The sequence below is a fragment of the Pygocentrus nattereri genome, chromosome 27 (genome assembly GCF_015220715.1).
Source record: "Pygocentrus nattereri isolate fPygNat1 chromosome 27, fPygNat1.pri, whole genome shotgun sequence".
Taxonomy (NCBI): domain Eukaryota; kingdom Metazoa; phylum Chordata; class Actinopteri; order Characiformes; family Serrasalmidae; genus Pygocentrus; species Pygocentrus nattereri.
The window spans coordinates 21,453,460-21,473,986 of NC_051237.1; the positions used below are offsets into that span (position 1 = coordinate 21,453,460).

Genomic DNA, 20,527 nt, shown 5'->3' on the forward strand with positions numbered 1-20,527 from the left:
AACTTGCTCTGATAGCGTGAACACAGCATAAGAATTTAAAAAGCTCCCTTATTGTGAATTCAAAACAACTTACTCGACACATGAAGTCCAGCAGCGTGGCAGTAATGGCTGGATGGGGCTTCATGGAGTGGTGCATCACCAGAATGGCTGGCTCTAAAGCGTACATACACAGACAGAGAGAAGATGAAGTAAGAACATTGTCTATCCGTTGTGTCACTGGTCACATTAGGGTCAGGAATCTTCAGCTTCTTCCCTCCACCCTTACCGATATTCATGATGCTGTCCTTCTCTGGGTTGAAGAACAGCCAGTCATAGAAGAGGGCCAGTTTGGCATTGGATGCAGCAACATTAGACTGAGCAGAAGAGAGGAACAAGTTAAAATGAGGATGATTGTACACCATTTTCAATCCGAAACCTTTCACAACTGGATGCAAAGTTTCGGCTGGCTAAGAAGTGACTGACAGCACGCATGAGGTGGCTGTCTGTGATAGGAAACAAGTCAATTTTAAACCTTATGTTTTAGCTGCAGAGTGACTGGAGGCCTCCAGATATTTTCAAACATGTTATATTTTGATGACTGAAAATGACCAAGAGTCCTGTAGTATGGGAGGTGAGCGAAGTATCTATACGTGTGATATAGGCAATAGCTGATGATAGCGCTAAGAGAGAGAACAACAACAGTAAAGGGACATGTATGCGTAGTGAAGAAGCTGGTTGTTGAATATTGGCAAACATGTGAGTCCCTCCAGAACTTCGATAATCTCTTTAAAATTTCACGTCCACTGCCAGTTTATAGTAAAACGTTGTAGTGAATCATGTTTAGAGTCAAGAAAACAATGTAGCTTTGTTTAAGAGCAAAAATAACTGTATACAAGAAAAACATTAGATTTAGCTGCATACAGCTTTCTTTTATTTAAGTTTATTTGCCTCAACCCAGCCTTCTGCCTGATGACCGCTGGGATAGGCACCAGCACACCCCGAGGCGGCACGGTGGCGTGGTGCGTAGCGCTGTCGTCTCACGGCAAGGAGGGCCTGGGTTCAAGTCTGCGGCCGGGTGACCAGGGTCCTCTCTGTGTGGACTTTGCATGTTCTCTCCGTGTCTGTGTGAGTTTCCTCCCACAGTCCAAAGACATGCAGTCAGGCCAGTTGGACATGCTAAATTGCCCCTTGGTGTGAGTGTGTATGAATGTCTGTCTGCCCTGCGATGGATTGGCGACATGTCCAGGGTGTATCCTGCCTTTCGCCCAATGACAGCTAGGATGGGCTCCAGCACTCCCCACAACCCAGAAGGAGTAGTGGCTTAGAAGATGTGTGTGGGCCTTAACCCAGGGCACCCAATTCATATTTTGTGTGTTGTGGCTTAATATGATTGTGAAATCTAGACTGTGGAAAATGACTGCAGCCAGGTTTAATCACTGCAATCATCTCAAATAAATGCAAGCATTTTCTCTGTGTTCAGAGAATGAAAATACACACACACACACACACACACACACACACACACACACACACACACACACACACACCTCGCTAACCACGTTGTTCAGCATTTGCCGCCTTTATTAAGGTTTACCGTGCAAGTGGTGAGCAGCCAGCCGATGATGGCCCAGCGGGGCAGGATGTCCGAGCTCAGAACCTCATTGGAGGGATGGACGACCCCACAGATGTAGCGGATGAGATCACAGCGCAGTGACTGACTCTCAGCTGTGGAAAGATACTGCCTCTGGAACCAGTCCTGATAGCGTTTCTGCTGCCCAAATCGAACCTGCAGTCAAAGAGAAAGAGAGAGAACTGTGGGCATCCCAGCACTCCTGCAGGTTATGAACAGAAGCTACACTGGAGTCTACAGACTGGCTCACTGAAACTGACTACACTGTGCTTTGTTTACACTAAGCACGACTGATCGAGTCATTTGAAAAGAGAAAACTGTTTTCCTGTAATCATCAATCAAAATGTACCAACTTTCCTAACATTTCTGAAATGTTTCCTGATTTTTATTGTACATCTGTGGGTGGGGCAAAACAATATTCACCAATAATGTTTCACCTTCCCTTCCCACCTCCACCTGTTCTCGACAGAGAGAACACTCTAGCTAAGAGACTTCCCTGATACCGTTTTTCTACCAGAAGTACAGAAGTGAAATTCAATTCGATCTCTGATTCAAGTTGACTTTAACTGGAGGGTATTCTCCCTTTTCATGAATTATTTCAGGGGACCATACACAATTAGACAGGTTGACACAATCATGTTTATTATGGCTGCATGATTGCAAATCCTTGCAAAGTCTCAGTTTCTGCTTGTTTATGGCTTCATTAAGTGAAATGCTTAATGGGGTTCAGGTCAGGTTGGTATATTTATCCCTTTCAGGTGGTTTCGACACATTATGCCTACAAGACCTTCGATTAGTGCTATTGTGAGAAACAAGGTAAGAAACAAGTGAGCAGCTAAACGTCCAATTACTTATGGTCGTCTGAAATAGAGATGCATAAATAAAAGGAGCTGTCATTTTTCTCTGGTTCACTCAAAATACAGATTTAAATACCTCTAAAGTAAAGCTGACAATTTTGCACTTTAAACTCAAAACCAAGTCTAATTCAAAGAGCTGACTACAATAAAATTGGCATCACTTTCCAGTTTCTAATGAATTGCACTGTATGTCATTATGTAACGGCATGTCTCTTGGTTTCAGGAAGCAGTTCAGAGAATCTAAACTGGGCTAGAGAGCTCTCCGTGGCCCAGGCCGAGCGTGTGGAGTGTGCTTTTACCCTTGACGTCATGAACAGTAGTTTGGTCTCCATATCTGGGGTGAGGCGGCAGGCCAGGAATTTACGGGATGTGCGAGAGGTGAGGAGCTGCAGCAAACCTGCAGATGAATTATGCACACACATACACAGTTACGCATACACACATATACATGTATATGTATATACACACATATACACACATTCTTACTTTTAGTTTAGTCATAAAGACTTTTCACACCAAATCAATTAACATATGAAAACAGCAGATGAGATTTGTAACACATTGAAAACTTTACAAAAAGTTTGACTGTAACTCTTGATTTCAAACTTACAGAAGAATATTACTGATTTTTCAACATTTCTGCATAATTAAACGGTTAAGACGTAAACAAAAACATTCAGTGTGGTTTGATCTAAAATGCTCCATTTGAGAGAAGATGACCAAGTCTTGATAGGAACCACATGTCTGAAGAGTTAAAAGCCTCTAAAAGCTCCCTCACTAATTACACTCATTTACTGCATGAAATGATTAGTCTGATGCCAGATATCCGTGTTGCTGTTTTGGGACAAGCTTCTACTCTTCCAAAACAAGTATTTCAAAATCCATTCAAAGCAGAGAGGAACATGCAGAGCATTCTAAGGTAATATATTCCAAAGAAAATATTTTCCCCCCCAAATTTACCCATTTTTTACTGTCAAAACTACAAATAAAAACTCAGAAGACATGCAGGTTTACTGGTTGTTGTGGATGGTAAACAAAATGAATATATTTGCATGGTAGACATGGTGACCCTGGTTCATACTGTACACCACTGTAAAGAAACTTGAGTTTCTGTTTGAATGTGAGACGCTATTTGCATAAAATGTTGATAGACACAGGGGGACACTTGGATAATTGTATGGTTAAGCTGTTTTGTGCAAGGTTTTGATCAAACAGCACTTTAATGTATTCATAGTGAAGCATATCGCTGCTGTCGGAACAAAACCATGGACCTCCAAAACTGTAACTTTACAGGAGAAGGAAAAAACATACTTTGCTTTTAATGTAAGTCAATGGAACCAGACTTTTTCTAAGCAATTTTGGGCCATTTCTTTGTTTTTTTTCTGACAGCAGTGATATATTTACTTTTAAAATAAATTAATAACACTAGCACTTTAACAATAGAGCACGTTGGATATTATATCACATACTGCATGTCCGTTTTGTGCGCCATTCATTTTTACTGCATTCTACTGTGCTAAAAAATAATAAAACACCAACATGTGAATCTGTCTTTCTCTCAAAAATAAACACCTGTAAATTGCGGGCTGAGGGCCTGAGGGTTGTGCAGCAGGTCTCGCCATAGTAGTTCCATCTCAGGAATACGAGCCACGTTCTGTAACAGCCTGACCAGATCTCTCCCGATGATAAAACACTCCATGAACTGAAAACGAGAGTGACAGATGCAGACAGCAGATATTTAATTCACTCCTTTTCACTGTTAGCCTTTATTTGCAAGCTTTCAGTGACGGGCTGCTTCATCTGAAGTGCATGAAGGAGTGTTATTGCAGGTCCTTCCATCCTGCTGCTGTTTGTACAGTCTAACACACACACACACACACACACACACACACACACACACACACACACACACACACATATACATACATATATATATATATATATATATATATATATATATATATATATATATATATATATATATATATATATATGTATTAGCTGTCTACACAGCTATAAGTAACTAACTAACCATATTAAGTAATTATTAATGTTAATTACTTTGTTAATTCTCTTCTTGTTACTTCTTTTCTTGAGTGCCTTATTGTCCCTTTGCTGCTGTAGCACAGGGAATTTCCCCAATGTGGGACTAATAAAGGATCATCTTACCTCCTTTTGACAGGAAATAACCTCAATTGACATAACCATTATATGAACAGAGGGATAAAGTAACGAACATCGGTCTAAGAATACAAAGTAATGTCATTCATCCATTGCTCTTCATTACCCTTTCTCGTAGGAGACCCACGCAGAAGTCCACCTCTCTCTGGCGGAGCGGTAGCAAACTTGGGGTCCCATGATCCACTATGAGCCGCAGGTATGTGTAGACAGACATGGCCACCAGCATACCGCTTTTCAATACCCACTCCCTACACAACGCACAGTAGATAAATCACTTTAATTATAAGGTCATTTACAAGAATAATATAACAAATGGAGGCAGGAAGCAGTGGAAACGGAACAGTGGAAGCAGATTATGGACATCAACATCAACCTGAAGCAGGCAATTCAGCCGGGCCGATTCTGCAATGTCAGAATCTAATATAATGGACTATAATAACATTTAATGGATTTTTTTATTTTATATATTAGTTTAGTTCCAGTTTACTGAAAAAGGGCACTTACTGAAAATGAATAAGCTGGGAAAATAAAGCCTGATGTACTTTTTATTGCCTGTATTCTGCTACTGTTTACTATTGTCTATATTCCAGTGCTCTTCAGTGTATTTTCTTTAAAGGGCCCAAATTTCTCTTTTCTTGTCTGACTTCTAGCATGTGTGTGATTTAACATGACCTCACTTCATTCCTTAAACATGAAAAATCTGCAGAATACATTTCTGGTATTCTTGATATGCCAAAGTAATTCACTGAAAATGAGCTGTTCCACAGGTTAGTTTCCTTATATAGACTATATGAACTGGGAAGAGGACAGTATGTTTTAAAACTTTGACACTGTTCACAAAGTTAAACTTGTATTTTAAAAAAGAAAGAGAAACTCAGTTTTCCATTATATCGGCTCATTAAATACAGAATGCCTGAAATCTATATAAAAAAATCCATTTTAAAAAATATAATCTATCTAGGGTGAAATCTTTGATTTAATGATGCACTGAGTCAATTAACATAGGCTTGAGGTCAAGGAATCACAGCGCTTCTATATTAATAGTGAATTGCTCAGTATTTACCTCTGTTCCACCAAGATGTCCAACACATTTTCAGCCAGCCACAGGTTTTTGCTGGTAATATCACCTCCTAAAGACAGACACACATTAGAAACATGCCATCAATCAGACAACCATCTTCGTTGTGATTTAGAATGTGTTTGAGTGAAAGAGAGGTGACTAAAACGTGTCTGTGCGTATATGTACCAGCAATCTGCTTCATGAGGGTCATGAGGACTCCATCTGCTCCTATGACTCCACTTTTCACCAACTCTCGCACCAACCACACCAACTGCCCACCGAAACAGAAAAATCACAGAGAACATTTTATTCACCAATACATTTGTGATCTCGAGATAAACATGCATGTACTAGGATTTTCTTGATGTAAGTGCACAGAAGAAATAACTCTAGATTCCCCCCTTATTCTTTTTAAAGAAGAGTTTAAAGTAGCAGGTCAACATTTTTAAGATTTAAAATCATGTATGGACACTAAGCTACAAAAATGGTCCGTTTTGAATTCCCTATTTCAATGATGTCACAAAATCAACTCATTTAAATAGGTTAGCCTGTTTATCCTACAGCAGTTTGAGCCAATGTAACCATTTTTGGTATGTAAAAATCACAAACAGCAAATTATATACTTTCAGAAAAACGTAGGATGAGAACAATTTAAGGCATGATGCTCACATCACACACAGAACATATAACATCAATGTACATATGATATAAAAAGTGTAAATAGAAAAAAAGCTTGCCATTAAACATTAAACAGCGCTAAAACACTCCCTATGCAAACCAAGGCTTACCTGTGTGCGGCACACGTCCTGCAGTTTGAGGAACTTCTCCATGAGTATCTGGTTAATCTTGATCAGAACCACATTCATGCCGTCTCGGTTGACTAGCGTCAGGTCCCTGTAGCACTGTACAGGCAGAGGACTGACCAGTTATCATTTCACTATGTAAACAGTAGAGCAATTACAGTGGAAAATGTCAATGATGTGCATTGGCTTTAGGTTTAAATGTGAAGCAAACCACAGTTACTTTCAACTTCGCAATGTAATTGGCTGGGTGGCATTTTATGAGTGTCAATATCTGCGGAAAAGACAAGGATATGTTCTAATGCATTTTTATAATCTGTATCACTCCACCTTACCTGTAACCTAGCAACAGCTGCCAGCCGTTATAAAATATGGAACAACCTCATTAATCAATTTGTTAATCAATCAGCTGCAGAGAAATGTAGGATTTTTTTTTTAACTGTTTGTGTGCTTGAATTAGATACCTGGCATTTTTTTTTTGGGTTTTGTTTTTGTGCTGCTGTCCCATAGATCGTTGTTGGAGAGGGGGAGCACGTTTTACACTGCAGCACATGCTGGGAACTGTAGTGCAGCTCAGGGTAAAATGGGCTAATATTAATAGAAAATTAAAATTATTTTGCACGGCCGATTAGGATTGTGCCACGGGCCAGACTTGGCCCACGGGCATTTTGCTTGACAGAGGGGCTTCTGGGATTTCTGGAGGTTCTAGATACATCTATGCAGATATGAGCAGTAGTCAAGCCAGGCTTCAGCCAGCTAATTTTTTTTTTTTTTTTTACAAGCTTTGATAGTCCATATGTAATAGAGAATGGCTAAACTACAGTTGTATAAGTTCAAACTTCCACCTCCAAATTTCATATTTTGTTGATTGATTTTCTAATTGAAAATAAGTGATCACATCCACTGCAGGGAACAAACTTAAACGTGGAATTTTTATGCAAATTTTAGCCTGTAATTTCTCATGATGTGCGTTCGACATCTTGAAAAAAAAAACATATAAAAAAATATTAAAAAGGTGTCATAAACTTTACAAAGTCCATGTTTTATTTATTTATTTTTAAACAATATATTAAGTTCACCAAATAAACAGTAATTATGCATTAAAATGTACCGAGTTGTATTCTCTGTTCACCCATTTTCACTAAGAAAATCAACAAAAAGAAATTTGAGGCATCCAAACTTTTGCATACCACTATATGTAACAGTCATAAGTGCACTGCTATTAACATTAGTGCTAACATCCTAGTAGAGTCCCATTGGGGAGCCAGAAGAGATTATCATTATTGTGCAGGTCTGAAGGTCCAGCTGAAATAGTCGCGGCTCGCCACTCTTATTGTGTAAGTACAGGGCATATGGCCTGTCCTCATACAGAAGCTTCTAAAGTCACAGATGCCACCAGACACAGTGGCGTCGATGACTTCAGAATGCACAATTATTCACCATCACAGATGACATCGTGTCTGAATCTGTGTGTGCGCGTGTGTGTGTGTCAAGGCCTTACCCGCTGTGCTTGTGGAGGCTCAGTGAGCAGCAGAGTGAACAGGCCAAGGCACACTTCCTCATGCTGCTGAGGACCCTTACACACCTGTACGAAAACACATACAGACGCATGTTAATTAATGCCTCTTATACAAAATCACATGTTATTATATTACCAGTGAAGAACCCCCTGAAGATTTGAGGCAGAATGAAAACGAATTACGGCTAATGCACCACTATGGGTGCTAAACTACACTATTTGGGCAGGATTCATTTTTCACAGGGAGTGTAATTTAACGCCTGTCATACATGTAATGTTGCAATTTGCACAGGATAAGAAATCTCAACCTTAATTACAGAGATGAGAGTGGCCTACTGATTTTATGCACTGACTTCAGTCCAAAACAGTAGAAATCCTCTCAGACATTTGATTTATTTTGTCAAGCGAATGCAGCACGTAACTGGTATTGTGATGACCTTGTGAACTGAAGACTGAAATTTTTATAGTCAAACATCTCATGATGTTTCTGTACAAAAAACAATAATTTAATCCATCTTAAAACGGCATGCCTTAGAACCCATGTGTCAGGCTCCGGGCCCCGTGGGCCAGAACACCGCAGACTTCAGCTCACTGCCTCATTAAACACACCTGATTCAGCTCATCTGCTAATTAGCATGGGCTGAACTTGGACGTTAGATGAAGGTAAACACTTATCTAGAAGGTCCCCAGTTTGACATGCCTGCCTTAGAATTAATCAGGCTGCCTTTAGACTTAGACATTAACATAGTCATTAACAGGCTGAATGGGTCTAAAATCGCTGTGAACCACCAGCAATAAGTCTAGGTAAAACTAATCCCAACCAAACAGTGCTTAAAAATACAAAACAAATAACAGAATAAATAACATGCAAGCCGACTCAATCTGTGGTAATAATGTGCACAACTTGATGATGCAACTGAAATCCAGGCTTTCAAAACACGACTTATGGCAGCCGTAACATCTGCTTCTCAACAGATTTTCTTGCCAGGATAAAGAGAAGTGAGACTGATGAACAAACACCTTGTTTATTTTACCACTTGTTTGAAAATGAACTGTCCAGGCAGAAGAGTAAACACCGTCTACTGCGTCTTACTCAAGTGGACATCTGAATCAACATGAGTACGGCTGTAATTATACCCATTTAGATCAACTTCATTCAAAAGAATTGACTATAGGCTGAACTCAAACACTGCTCCAGGAAAGTGGATCGTGTTTCGTTGTTTGTGCTGACCGGTGGTGAGAGGGTCAGATGTCAGCCCAGGGAATGAGACGCCTGATGCAGATTTGATGGTTTATTACAACCAGAGAATTTATAAAACAAATGAGCTGAACAGAAAGACAAATAGGGAAATTCCTATTCACAGACTATCCGGACAATTTAACTTCATCCTGTTCCTGTCTGACATTAATATGATGACTAATATGCACTATTGGGAATACTACACTCATGTAATCACAGAAAAATGTTGCCACATAATAATAATAATAATAATAATAATAATAATAATAATAATAATAATAATCAAAGTTGAAGTGGTTAGGCTGTTTGAACATAGATACAATTTTCAACAACAACAAAAAAAAAATCGACTATTTCTGCAAAAAGATATATTTACTTATATAGTTCTGTGCTAAAACCCAGGCAGCCATGAACATACTTTAAAACTACACTTTTAAAAAGGACGGTTCTTCAAGGGTTCCTCAGTAATATAGAACCATGAACACTCAAAGAACCCTCTGGACAATTAAAGGGTTCGTTGCATCATGAAAAGGTTCTTCAGGCTCTTCAGAGAATATGTTGCAGACGGTTCCATACAGAACACTTTTTGAAAAGGGTTCTATACAGCAGGGTTCCACTATTATTACAAGCCAAAGAACACGTTTTTGGTACCATATAGAACCTTTTCTGCTCAGAGTGTATATATTCACCATAAGGTTGTAAGCAAAAATACTATAGGGCACTATAATAAATATGCAAATTAGTTGCTGATTAAATTAATTACATTAAACAACAGATTGTAATTTAATGAAGGATGGACTAGATAAACAAGGTTTTGGATAGTACCTGTACATACTGAACACCCTCAAGAAGAAATCTGGAAATTAGATAAAAGGGAATTTTCCTCCTTTTTTATAAATGGAAATGAAACTAGAAAAACAGCCATGTCATCAGAATCAAACAATTTGGATTTAAAAACTGGATAGTGCCAGTCCTAAAATCTGATTGGCTGAGCTACGCCTGTTGCAAACTCCATGATATATGTACACTTATACTTCATTGCCAAAAGTATTCAGTCACCCATCCATATCACTGAATTCAGGTGTTCCAATCACTTTCACGGCCACAGGTGTATAAAGCCGAGCCCCTAGGCCTGCAGACTGCTTCTACAGACATTAGTGAAAGAATGGGTCGCTCTCAGGAGCTCAGTGAATTCCAGCGTGGTGCCGTGATCAGACGCCACCTGTGCAACAAGTCCAGTCATGAAATTTCCTCACTACTAAATATTCCACAGTCCACTGTAAGTGGGATTATAACAGAGCGGAAGTGATTGGGAACAACAGCCACGAAGTGGTCGGCCACGTAAAATGACCGAGCGGGGTCAGCGGATGCTGAGGGGCATAGTGCGCAGAGGTTTCCAACTTTCTGCAGAGTCAATCGCTACAGACCTCCAAACTTCACATGGCCTTCAGATCAGCTCAAGAACAGCATTGAGAGCTGCACAGAATCCAAGCCTTACATCACCAAATGCAATGCAAAGCGTTGAATGCAGTGGTGTAAAGCGCCGCCACTGGACTCTAGAGCAGTGGAGACGTGTTCTCTGGAGTGACCAATCACGCTTCTCCGTCTGCCAATCTGATGGACGGGTCTGGATTTGGTGGTTGCCAGAAGAACAGTACTTGTCTAACTGCATTGTGCCAAGTGTAAAGTTTGGTGGAGGGGGGATTATGGTGTGGGGGTGTTTGTCAGGAGTTGGGCTCGGCCCCTTAGTTCCAGTGACAGGAACTCTTAAAGCTTCAGCACCAAGAGATTTTGGACAATTTCATGCCCCCAACTTTGTGGGAACAGTTTGGGGACGGCCCCTTCCTGGTCCAACATGACTGCACACCAGTGCACAAAGCAGGTCCATAAAGACATGGATGAGCGAGTTTGGTGTGGAAGAACTTGACTGGCCGGCACAGAGTCCTGATCTCAACCCGATAGAAAACCTTTGGGATGAATTAGAGCAGTGACTGTGAGCCAGGCCTTCTCATCCAACATCAGTGTCTGACCTCACAAATGCGCTTCTGGAAGAACGGTCAAAAATTCCCATAAACACACTCCTAACTCTCCCAACACCGTATTAAACCCTATGGATTAAGAATGGGATCTCACTCAATTTCATAAGCATGTGAAGGCAGGTGAGCGAATACTTCAGGAAATATAGTGTATGACCACCTCATGACAACTGAATAGAGGGGCGATCGAACATTGATTCACTGTTACATGGCAAAACGTTGATGAAACGACTGCAACATACAGCGATGGCTGATCGAACATTGATCTCCTCATTCAGCGGTCCATGGTTGCTTGGCAACAGCCTCTAACCGAACTACATTTTATAGCAAAATATTTGTTTACGTTGATTTTTATTCATTTATTAATAATAAAACAATTTCAGAAAAAGTGTGCCTTAGAATACCTTAAAGATATTAAAGCAATAAGCACAGCCTGTCACAGCTTATTGATTTACTATCTACCTATTCAGCCTACAGCAAATTTAGCCCCATCCACTCACGCTTAAGTTACAAGAAGTCTTTCAGCCCTGACTGCTTTTTGACTACAGGCACAATATAGAGCAGCCAATCAGAACAGAGTTCATTTACACTGACTAGTCTTAACCTCTTATTCCCAAGGGTATATTTTGTTTTTTTTCCCATCTGAATTTACATGACCAAATCGTTAGGCAAATTATTCAGCAAATGCATTAAATAAATGCAATTTTAAAAAAATTATTTATTTATATATTAATTTTTTTATAAGAGCCCCCCCCCTTAAATTAACAGAACATGTTTTACGTTCTACACATATTGTTATATACTTACAATTTACTGTTAAAAGCCAAAAATCTTAGACGAGAATTTTAGAATAATTTTTACAGAGCAGATCACTGAAGAGACGCTGTCTGTTTATAGTTTATAGCCCAAATAGGAAAAATGGGTTTTGTCTTCTGGAGACAAAAAAGAATTGTGAGTTCAGCTTCTTTTATTATAAGGGTTTAAAATGACATCACCGTCTATTAGACTGGAGAGAAGAGCTACAGCCTCACACGACGCCCAGCTTCTGAATGGAGCTTATGAAATAAGAACGTTATGAAGAAAATGACGAAGTGCATGTTGGATCCACCGGTGGTCTCAAGGAGTTGAAGAGGTTAAAGGCACAGTAGCAAAAACAGCCTGTTTAATTCTAAGGTATAAAGAGTGGCTGGAAAATGGTAAATTGTAAAAATGAACTATAACCAATTTTGGAACATAAAACCACACAAACGCTGTAAGTGGATCTCAAGGGGAAAATTAAAATGTAGCGTAGCAGACGGGCCCTTTAGACTAACACTCCCACACATTTAGGGGCAGTCGTGGGCTGGAGGTTAGGAAACCAGCCACGATAGGTCGCCGGTTCGATCCCCAGCGCTGACAGTACATGACTGAGGTGACTTGAGCAAGACACCTAACTCCCCACTGCTCCCCGGGCGCTGCGGATGGGGCTGCCCACCGCTCCGGGCAAGTGTGTTTACTCCCCCCTAGTGTGTTTGCGCTCACTAATGTGTATGTGGTGTTTCACTGCACGGATGGGTTAAGTGCAGAGGTGGAATTTACCCGCTGTGGGACTAATAAGGGTCACCATCTGAACTCACATTGGGTAGTTTACTTATCTCTACTTATTTTAATGCTGTTGATTTTGAAGCAAGTACATGTTTACTGCCCAGATAAATAACCTGACATATCATTTCAGATGTTTGCACTGTACTGTATTGTTTTTGTTCTGGCTTCCTGGCTTTACTGTGCCATGTGAATGGGTGAAAGAGGGTCACTCACGTGGGCAGTGAGGGCATCATTGGCTTCTCGTTCCGACAGCCCGTTCGTGATGGACGTCGTGATCGCTACGCACCGTTCCAACCGCTGAAACACAAACACACGCCAAGATTTGGTCAGTAAGCGAGTACACAGGCTGCGGTGAGTGCGCGCACACACACACACACACACACACACACACACACACAAAAAACAGAATCCTGCAAAAGCACAACACCAATGTGGAACACAAGGATCATATTAGGCCTTAAACAACCAGATAAACATTATAGGACTTTTATAAAGCAACCTGATAAAACTTTATGATATGATTATTTCACAATGTTAGATTATCATATTATAATGTCCAGCAAACATCCTTGAGCAAGCTGCCATTACCAGGCAGCCGCTTTCTGAGCACAGACAGCATGTATATACGGTCGTATGCAAAAGTTTTGGCATTCCTGGTCAAATTACATGTTTATTTTCCAAGTGAAAATGAGTTACACATCCTCTACAGAGAACAAACCTCTAGTCATATTAATGCACAATTACACAATATCTGCTGAATTTAACACCAGACAGACCATGAAAGCCTGCGAAAAAGTCATGGCACATTTTATATTGCATGCTTTATTTTAACATGTTAAACTGAGCAAATAAATAGAAACTGTGCAGCTAAAATGTGCAGAAATATGCCACATTTATGATCTTTTCTAGCTGAGTGATTGGATGTGATTTGACCAGCGCTGTTCAAACTTTTACACACGACTACACGTGAGTGGACTTTGTGCCTCTATTATCATCACTTCTCCACCACAACATCTTTTACAAATCTACCGCCCAGGTGTAATTTCAACACTACTGACTATAAATGCAAATTAAACCATGCAGATGTTTTCAGTGTCTGTTTTATCACGGACTTTCTGTTCCTGCATGAGGAACCACTGCTATGAAGTTCAGCAGGACAACATGCCCACAAGCTGCAGCCTATAATTACATTCGAGTTCTGAAATCCCTCATCGGGGCTTTAACCTCAGTACCATATACAACGTTCAATTTAAGAGCACAAAGTCGGAAGCGCACTTCACTTCCAATCACCGTGTTCCTGCATTAACAGCCAACCGAACCCCGACCACCAACTAATTCTATTTACCCTTCGAGATCCTTTTGTCCTGCTCTGAAACCTCTGATTATGGCTTGGCTAAGCTGTTGGTATACAGTGGTATAAAGCATATAAATCGACATATGATGAAATGAGTCAATAGCACCTTTCATCTTTTACGCCAAGCAACACAGGTGAGATATAACATATACAGTCATACGCAAAAGTTTGAACACCCCTGGCCGAATGACGTTTTGTTGATTTTCCAAGTAATAATAAGATAAAACATCGTCTACAGAGAACAAGCCGCACATTTTGATACACAAGCACTGTTTATTTGTTGAATTTAACATATTAGGAAGAAAATAAAACATAAAATGTGGCCTGTGCAAAAGTTGTGTCACTTTTTAAATGTTATGTTTTACTTTTCCCAACACTATAAATTCAACAAATAAACAGAAATTGTGCATTAAAATATGTAGAAAAATATCCTCTTATTCTCCAGGGAATATTTTGGTTTTTCCATCTGAATCTACAGGACCAAATTTTAAGGCAAATTATTCAGTAACTGCATGAAATAAAAGAATTTAATTTAATTTCTTTATTTATTGTAAAAGCTCCCATCAATTTAACAGAAAATGTGTTTTATGATCTACATATTCCTATACGCTTACAATTTACTGCTGGAAGCCAAAAATCTCCGACGCTCTTTGTGTTATTTTCTAAAAAAGTGATGTTTCCAGAGCAGATCACTGAAGAGACGCCGTCTGTTTATAGTTTAGAGCCCAGATTTGGGGGAAAAACGGCTCGACTTTCAGTAGAAAAACAAAGTTCAGCTTCTTTTATTATAAGGGTTTAAAATGACGTCACCGTCTATTAGACTGGAGAGAAGAGCTACAGCCTCACACGACGCCCAGCTTCTGAATGGAGCTTATGGAATATGAAGATTATGAAGAACATGACGAAGTGCGTTTTGGACCCACCGGTGGTCCCGAGGAATTTAAGAGGCTACGTGTGTCACGTGAACAGGATGCGTTCACTTACTTCACTGACAAAATCAACAAAACATGTCATCTGACCAGAGATGTTCGAACCTCAGCATACGACTGTGAGAACGGTGCAAGAGAAGGACTGTGTAATTTACTGCATCTCTCACGGCACTTTTATGATTACAGCATCATTCTTATTAATCTACTGAATCTCGTTATTAGATCTTTTTCTTAATGTGCATGTTTCTTGTTTTCCTGCTGACTCACATACACCATCCGGTCTTTGAACTCCCTTGCTATTATTATTAATAATTTATATTACTCTAAACACCAGTGTTTACCATCTCTGGTCCTCGAGATCCACCTTCCTGCAGAGTCTAGTTCCAAACATATCTGCCACACCTGCTTGAGCTGAGACACTTGGCAAAACATTTTTGCCAACCACCAGCGCTGGCAGACCACAGGCTGCTGCTCCTATTGTAGTTCGGTGCTGCCGTCATGCTGAATGACTGAAGTGGTTTAACGTACATTTAGGGGGGAACAACGTGTTTCGGGGAGAACCGCAGATCAATTTACACCATATTAAACTGAGAAAGTCAAAACCTCAGGAAACAGCTTGTAAAGAGACCCACCGGCAGGTCACAGACTGCTGCTTTACCTATTATGTTGTTTCCATGCTGACTTACAGAGAAGAGGTTTAACTGGGGGGGTGGGGTGGGGGGGGGGGTGTTTGAGGGAGAACCACAGATTAATTTACACCATAAAAAATAGAAAATGTGTCAAAACTTCACCAAAACTACACACTGCTGTTCTTATTGTCCGTATGTTGCTGGTTTCATGCTGAATGACTGAAGTGGTGTTAACGTACATTTATGGTTGAAAACCGTGTTTGGGGGAGAACCGCAGATCAATTTACACCATATTACACTGAGAAAGGTCAAAACTTCAGGAAACAGCTTGTAAAGAGATCCACCGGCAGCTTCTATGACAGGTCACTGACTGCTGTTGATCCGACTACATTCACATCGCTAGTCAGCATGAAAACAGAGATTGACTGTATATATTTGTGTGAATATATTTGAGGGATAACCGCAGATCAATTTACACCACGCTAAACTGAGAAGTGTCAAAACCTCAGGAATAAAAAAAAAACTCAAAGAAATCAAGTGGCAGCTTCTATGACGGATCAGACTGGGGCTGCACCTACTGTGTTAACGCTACCGTCTTCATGCTGACTCGGCAGAAACGTACTGTGCGTTTAAGGGTCAAGATGCATCTGAGAGAGAACCGCAGATCCATTTACATCATATTAAACTGAGAAAAGTCAAAACGGCTTGTAAATAAATCCACTGGCAGCTTGTCTGACAGACCACGGGCTGCTGCTGCACCTACTGTACTCACGCTGTTGTTTTCAGGCTGACGGGCAGAGAAAAGGTTCACTGTATATTTAAGGGTGGAAATGTGTTTTGGGGAAAACCGCAGATCCATTTACATCATATTAAACTAGGACAAGTCCAAACGGCTTGTAAAGAAACCCCCTGGCAGCTTGTTTGACGGACCTGACTGTGGCTCCTTTTGTGTTTACATTGTTGTTGTCACGCTGACTGACTGTGAGGCGGTTTGACGCACATTTAAGGGTGAACAACGTGTCTGAGGGAGAACCTCAGATCAATTTACATCACATTAAACTGAGAAAAGCCAAAACTTCAGGTAACAGCCTGCAAAGAAATCCACTGGCAGCCTGTATGACAGACCACGGGCTGCTGCTGCTGCTGGACCTACTGTACTCAGGCTGGTGGTGTTGTTTTCGTGCTGACGGGCAGAGAAGATGTTTACTGGGTGAAAACGTGTTTTTGGGAGAACCGCAGATCAATTAACACCATAGAAAACAGAGATACGCCAAAACTTTAGCAAGCAAGCAGCACTGGCAGCTTCTGCTGGCGACCGCTGACTGACCGCTCTGCTCTCATTGTATTCTGCTGTCGTTTTCAGGCGGACTGACTATGAGGAGGTTTAACGCACATTTAAGGCTCAGAGCTTTGTCTAGGGGAGAACCGCAGATCGACTCAGGTCAAAATACATCATGTAAGATCGAGACGTGTCAAAACTGAAGGAAGCTGCCAGGGAAGAAACGCGCTGGCAGCCCGCGGCTCCGCCAGATCTCCGCCTGCTGCGCCTCCTATTGTGCTGAGAGCTTCACTTCCAGGCAGAGGCGAGGTCTGCTGTGCGTCTACCGGCTGTAATACCGGAGTAATAGTGGGTCTGTACGGCTCCGCTCTCACCTCCTCCAGCTCGTCTTTGGCGTCCAGGCTGGTGGCGGCCAGCAGGCGCCCCTGTGTCCTGCTGCCTTTGGCCGCTGAGGGCTCCATCACCGCCGCGGACCCGGGGCCTCTTCTCAGACAAGCCCGCCTCTCCGGCTGCTCTCCGAGCGTCCGCTCTGCGTGTTTATCCCCCGCTTTCTCTCCCTCCAGCTCGCTCGATCTCTCTCTCCTTTTTTTCGGGTTTTTTTGTTTCTCCGCCGCTTTTTCACTCTCCGACTGCAACAATTTAACTTCCGCAGGGCATGCTGGCCTACCGGAAGTACTCCCTCCAGAGCAGGGAGCGGGCGGAGCGTGGAGGCGAGTCGAGGGAGGAGTCTCAGTCCGACAGGGCGTGCCCTGCACCCTAGCACCCTACCTAGGGATTCGACTCTGCATCCTAGCGCATTACCTAGGGATTAAGCCCTGCACCCTAGCGCCCTACCTAGGGATTCAACCCTGCATACTAGCGCATTACCTACTGATTCTGCCATGCACCCTAGCGCCCTATCTAGGGTTTCGGCCATGCACCCTAGCGCCCTACCTAGGGATTCGGCCATGCACCCTAGCGCCCTATCTAGGGATTCGGCCATGCACCCTAGCGCCTTACCTAGGGATTGGGACATTTTCTAGGGCCAATTCAGAAACGTAACTTACGCATACTAGCCACTTTCATGACACCCAATAACAAAACTACATGCTTTAAATAGGCGGTTCTTCAAGGGTTCTTCAGTAAAAGCAATGACTTTCATGGTGAAACGGTTCTTCAGACCGAGGGAGAATGTGTTGTGTCCCAGTAAACACACAACATCGTTATGACGTTGTCAAATTTCTTACAACGTTTCCACAACGCTGTCAAAAGGTGTTGCTGTTTCCGTTATCTGGACAAGGTTGCCACAACCTAATTATTCAATACCATCCGACGGCAATGGTGTGCAAATCTTCTTCAAAGGGGGCCAGAAAGGACACTACTGAAATACCTGAGGGCTGGCCAGTCTTTGCCAAAATGTCATTCCTAAATTATTTCATATATTCTGTGTTCAAAATATGGAAAACACAAAAATACAAACAAGTAATGATGGTTATACAAATATTGAATTTGTTCTGAAAAAAAAGCCATATTTATTTTTTTGCCCCCTTGTCCCCTGAACATTAATTGTAATGTCCATTCTATGTTTTATGACGTACTATAATTTATATAGTTCCGGAGATGCAAGCTGATTGGTTGAGATGCGTTCTAATCGTGCTGATATTTCACCGAATATCACGGGTTTTTCACACTGTATCACTCCACAGAGATGCCGTTGCTAAGCAACGACTTTGACAGCTGTAGGAGACGCTCAAGCCATCTGAATGTTTTCACTTCTTACTTTGCCACAAACTGAAAACGGGCACTTTTTAAGCCGATTTGGTCCGACTCTGAAGACGAGACACATTTGGTACTGGGTTCGTTTCTGGCTGATTCCAGGTTGTTTAGGTTCTTCTGTCACAGCTGCCGACTGAAAAGCTGCTCAGTGGTGACGACAGTTTGGGAATTTAGTGTAAGAAGCTGGAGAACGAACTGCCGGCTGTGCAGCGAGTGAGCGGAGTTTGTTACTCTGATGTAGCAGCTTGTTAAGGAGCTATAATTTGGCGGAAGGAACTGAACATTAAACCATATTAAACTCTGTGTTCACAGCCAGTTTATTCATTCATTACTTTATTTAACTGTTGTATAAAAGTAGTAGAACACAGGAGGGAGAGCGTTATCGCGAATAACATCACGACTGTGATGATCTACGGCGACCCAATCACAGCTGTGATGTTGCCTCCAGTGTTCTATTGCTTTTATACAACAGTTAAATAAATAAAGTAATAAATAAATGTTGTTACAGCTCTCGATGTGGATTCATCGTATTCCACCGCTCTTGAAACGGCCGGTGGTCACTGTCAGCTATGCTGCTAGTGTGTAGTCGTGACTGAAAGTCATTCAGTAGATTAATTTGCAGGTTAATTGTAAATTAATTGTAGGTTTACAGCACTGCTGCCACTGTCAAGTGAAAGGAACAGTAGCAATAGGACAACAAGAGGGCAGATTAAAATCAATCTGCGGGCCACATTTGGCCCTGAACACCCCTGTCTTACGGTATTATGACCACTACATGGAGTTCCATGCACAACATGTACGGACAATGTTGCCACTACATTGTCCCAATGTTGTCAGATCACTTTGTCATGACATTGTCACAGCTTTCTGACGTTCAACACGCCAACATTGCGGGCCCCAAAACAATTGTCCGTCACTACATTTGATTCTATATAACATCTTTATGATAAATGGCTCTAAATAGCATCAAAAGGTGTTCTTCTATTGCTCTGATGTCAAGCCTGTAACAGTATAAGAGCCATTTTTTGGCGCAACTTTCTTGTTTATTTCTTTTCTTTTTTTAAATCCACTACAAAACAAAATATAACATTGTATTCAATACAATAGTCATACTCATAGTGTTGCGTCCACTGTTGCCACGTCCACTTATTATACACGACTTTGGGTTTATTTTTCTGTAAAGTTGCTTAAAAGTATTGGTAGTTGTGGTTTTTTGATCTTATTTTTAAAGTATAGCTGGTCATTTGGACTCACTCCCTGATCCTGTCTCCCGTTCCCTCCTCCCCTTCCCCATGCAAACCCAAACAAATTAAAATCATGCCATTGATGACCGATCCATGAAGGAGTTTCTTTGGCTAGTTCATTAACAACGGTGGGGACTAAGAGCAGAAAAAGTGCAGAAAAAAATGCAGAGCTGATGAAAAGGATGACAAGAGGCAGGTTTTTCCCGACCAGAGGTAAGTTTTTGCCGACAAGAGGCAAGTCCCCCCCCCCTATGCATTTATTGAGATGGCCAGTGGAAAGCCCAGTAGGCTATGTGTAACTTTTTTAGCCTCTGTATCTCAAAAGCTGTGGTAAAGTGGCCTGTTTTTGTTTTTTTTCTGTTAGAGCCAAGTTGCTTCTTTTGGGTTTGAGTTTCATAGACCTGGTTGTTTGCCTCTCTCGTGAGATCTGGTAACACTTACTGCGTCACTA

At 41.3% G+C, this 20,527-nt stretch overlaps 1 protein-coding gene across 1 annotated transcript in view; it reads right to left on the reverse strand.

The window, feature by feature from the left end:
- The window catches only part of ints3 (integrator complex subunit 3), a 30,153-nt gene extending 12,409 nt beyond the window's left edge, over positions 1 to 17,744 (reverse strand). Inside the window, exons 1-12 of the mRNA XM_017711402.2 lie at positions 17,452 to 17,744; positions 13,100 to 13,183; positions 8,009 to 8,092; positions 6,496 to 6,609; positions 5,894 to 5,978; positions 5,711 to 5,777; positions 4,754 to 4,895; positions 4,039 to 4,168; positions 2,766 to 2,863; positions 1,574 to 1,765; positions 266 to 353; positions 74 to 153 (exon numbers count right to left, since the gene is read on the reverse strand). Of these exons, the coding sequence (XP_017566891.1) occupies positions 74 to 153; positions 266 to 353; positions 1,574 to 1,765; positions 2,766 to 2,863; positions 4,039 to 4,168; positions 4,754 to 4,895; positions 5,711 to 5,777; positions 5,894 to 5,978; positions 6,496 to 6,609; positions 8,009 to 8,092; positions 13,100 to 13,183; positions 17,452 to 17,538 (1,251 nt within the window). The 5' untranslated portion in view covers positions 17,539 to 17,744. The remainder of the gene's footprint in view (positions 1 to 73; positions 154 to 265; positions 354 to 1,573; positions 1,766 to 2,765; positions 2,864 to 4,038; positions 4,169 to 4,753; positions 4,896 to 5,710; positions 5,778 to 5,893; positions 5,979 to 6,495; positions 6,610 to 8,008; positions 8,093 to 13,099; positions 13,184 to 17,451) is intronic.
- Positions 17,745 to 20,527: the final 2,783 nt, after the last annotated feature.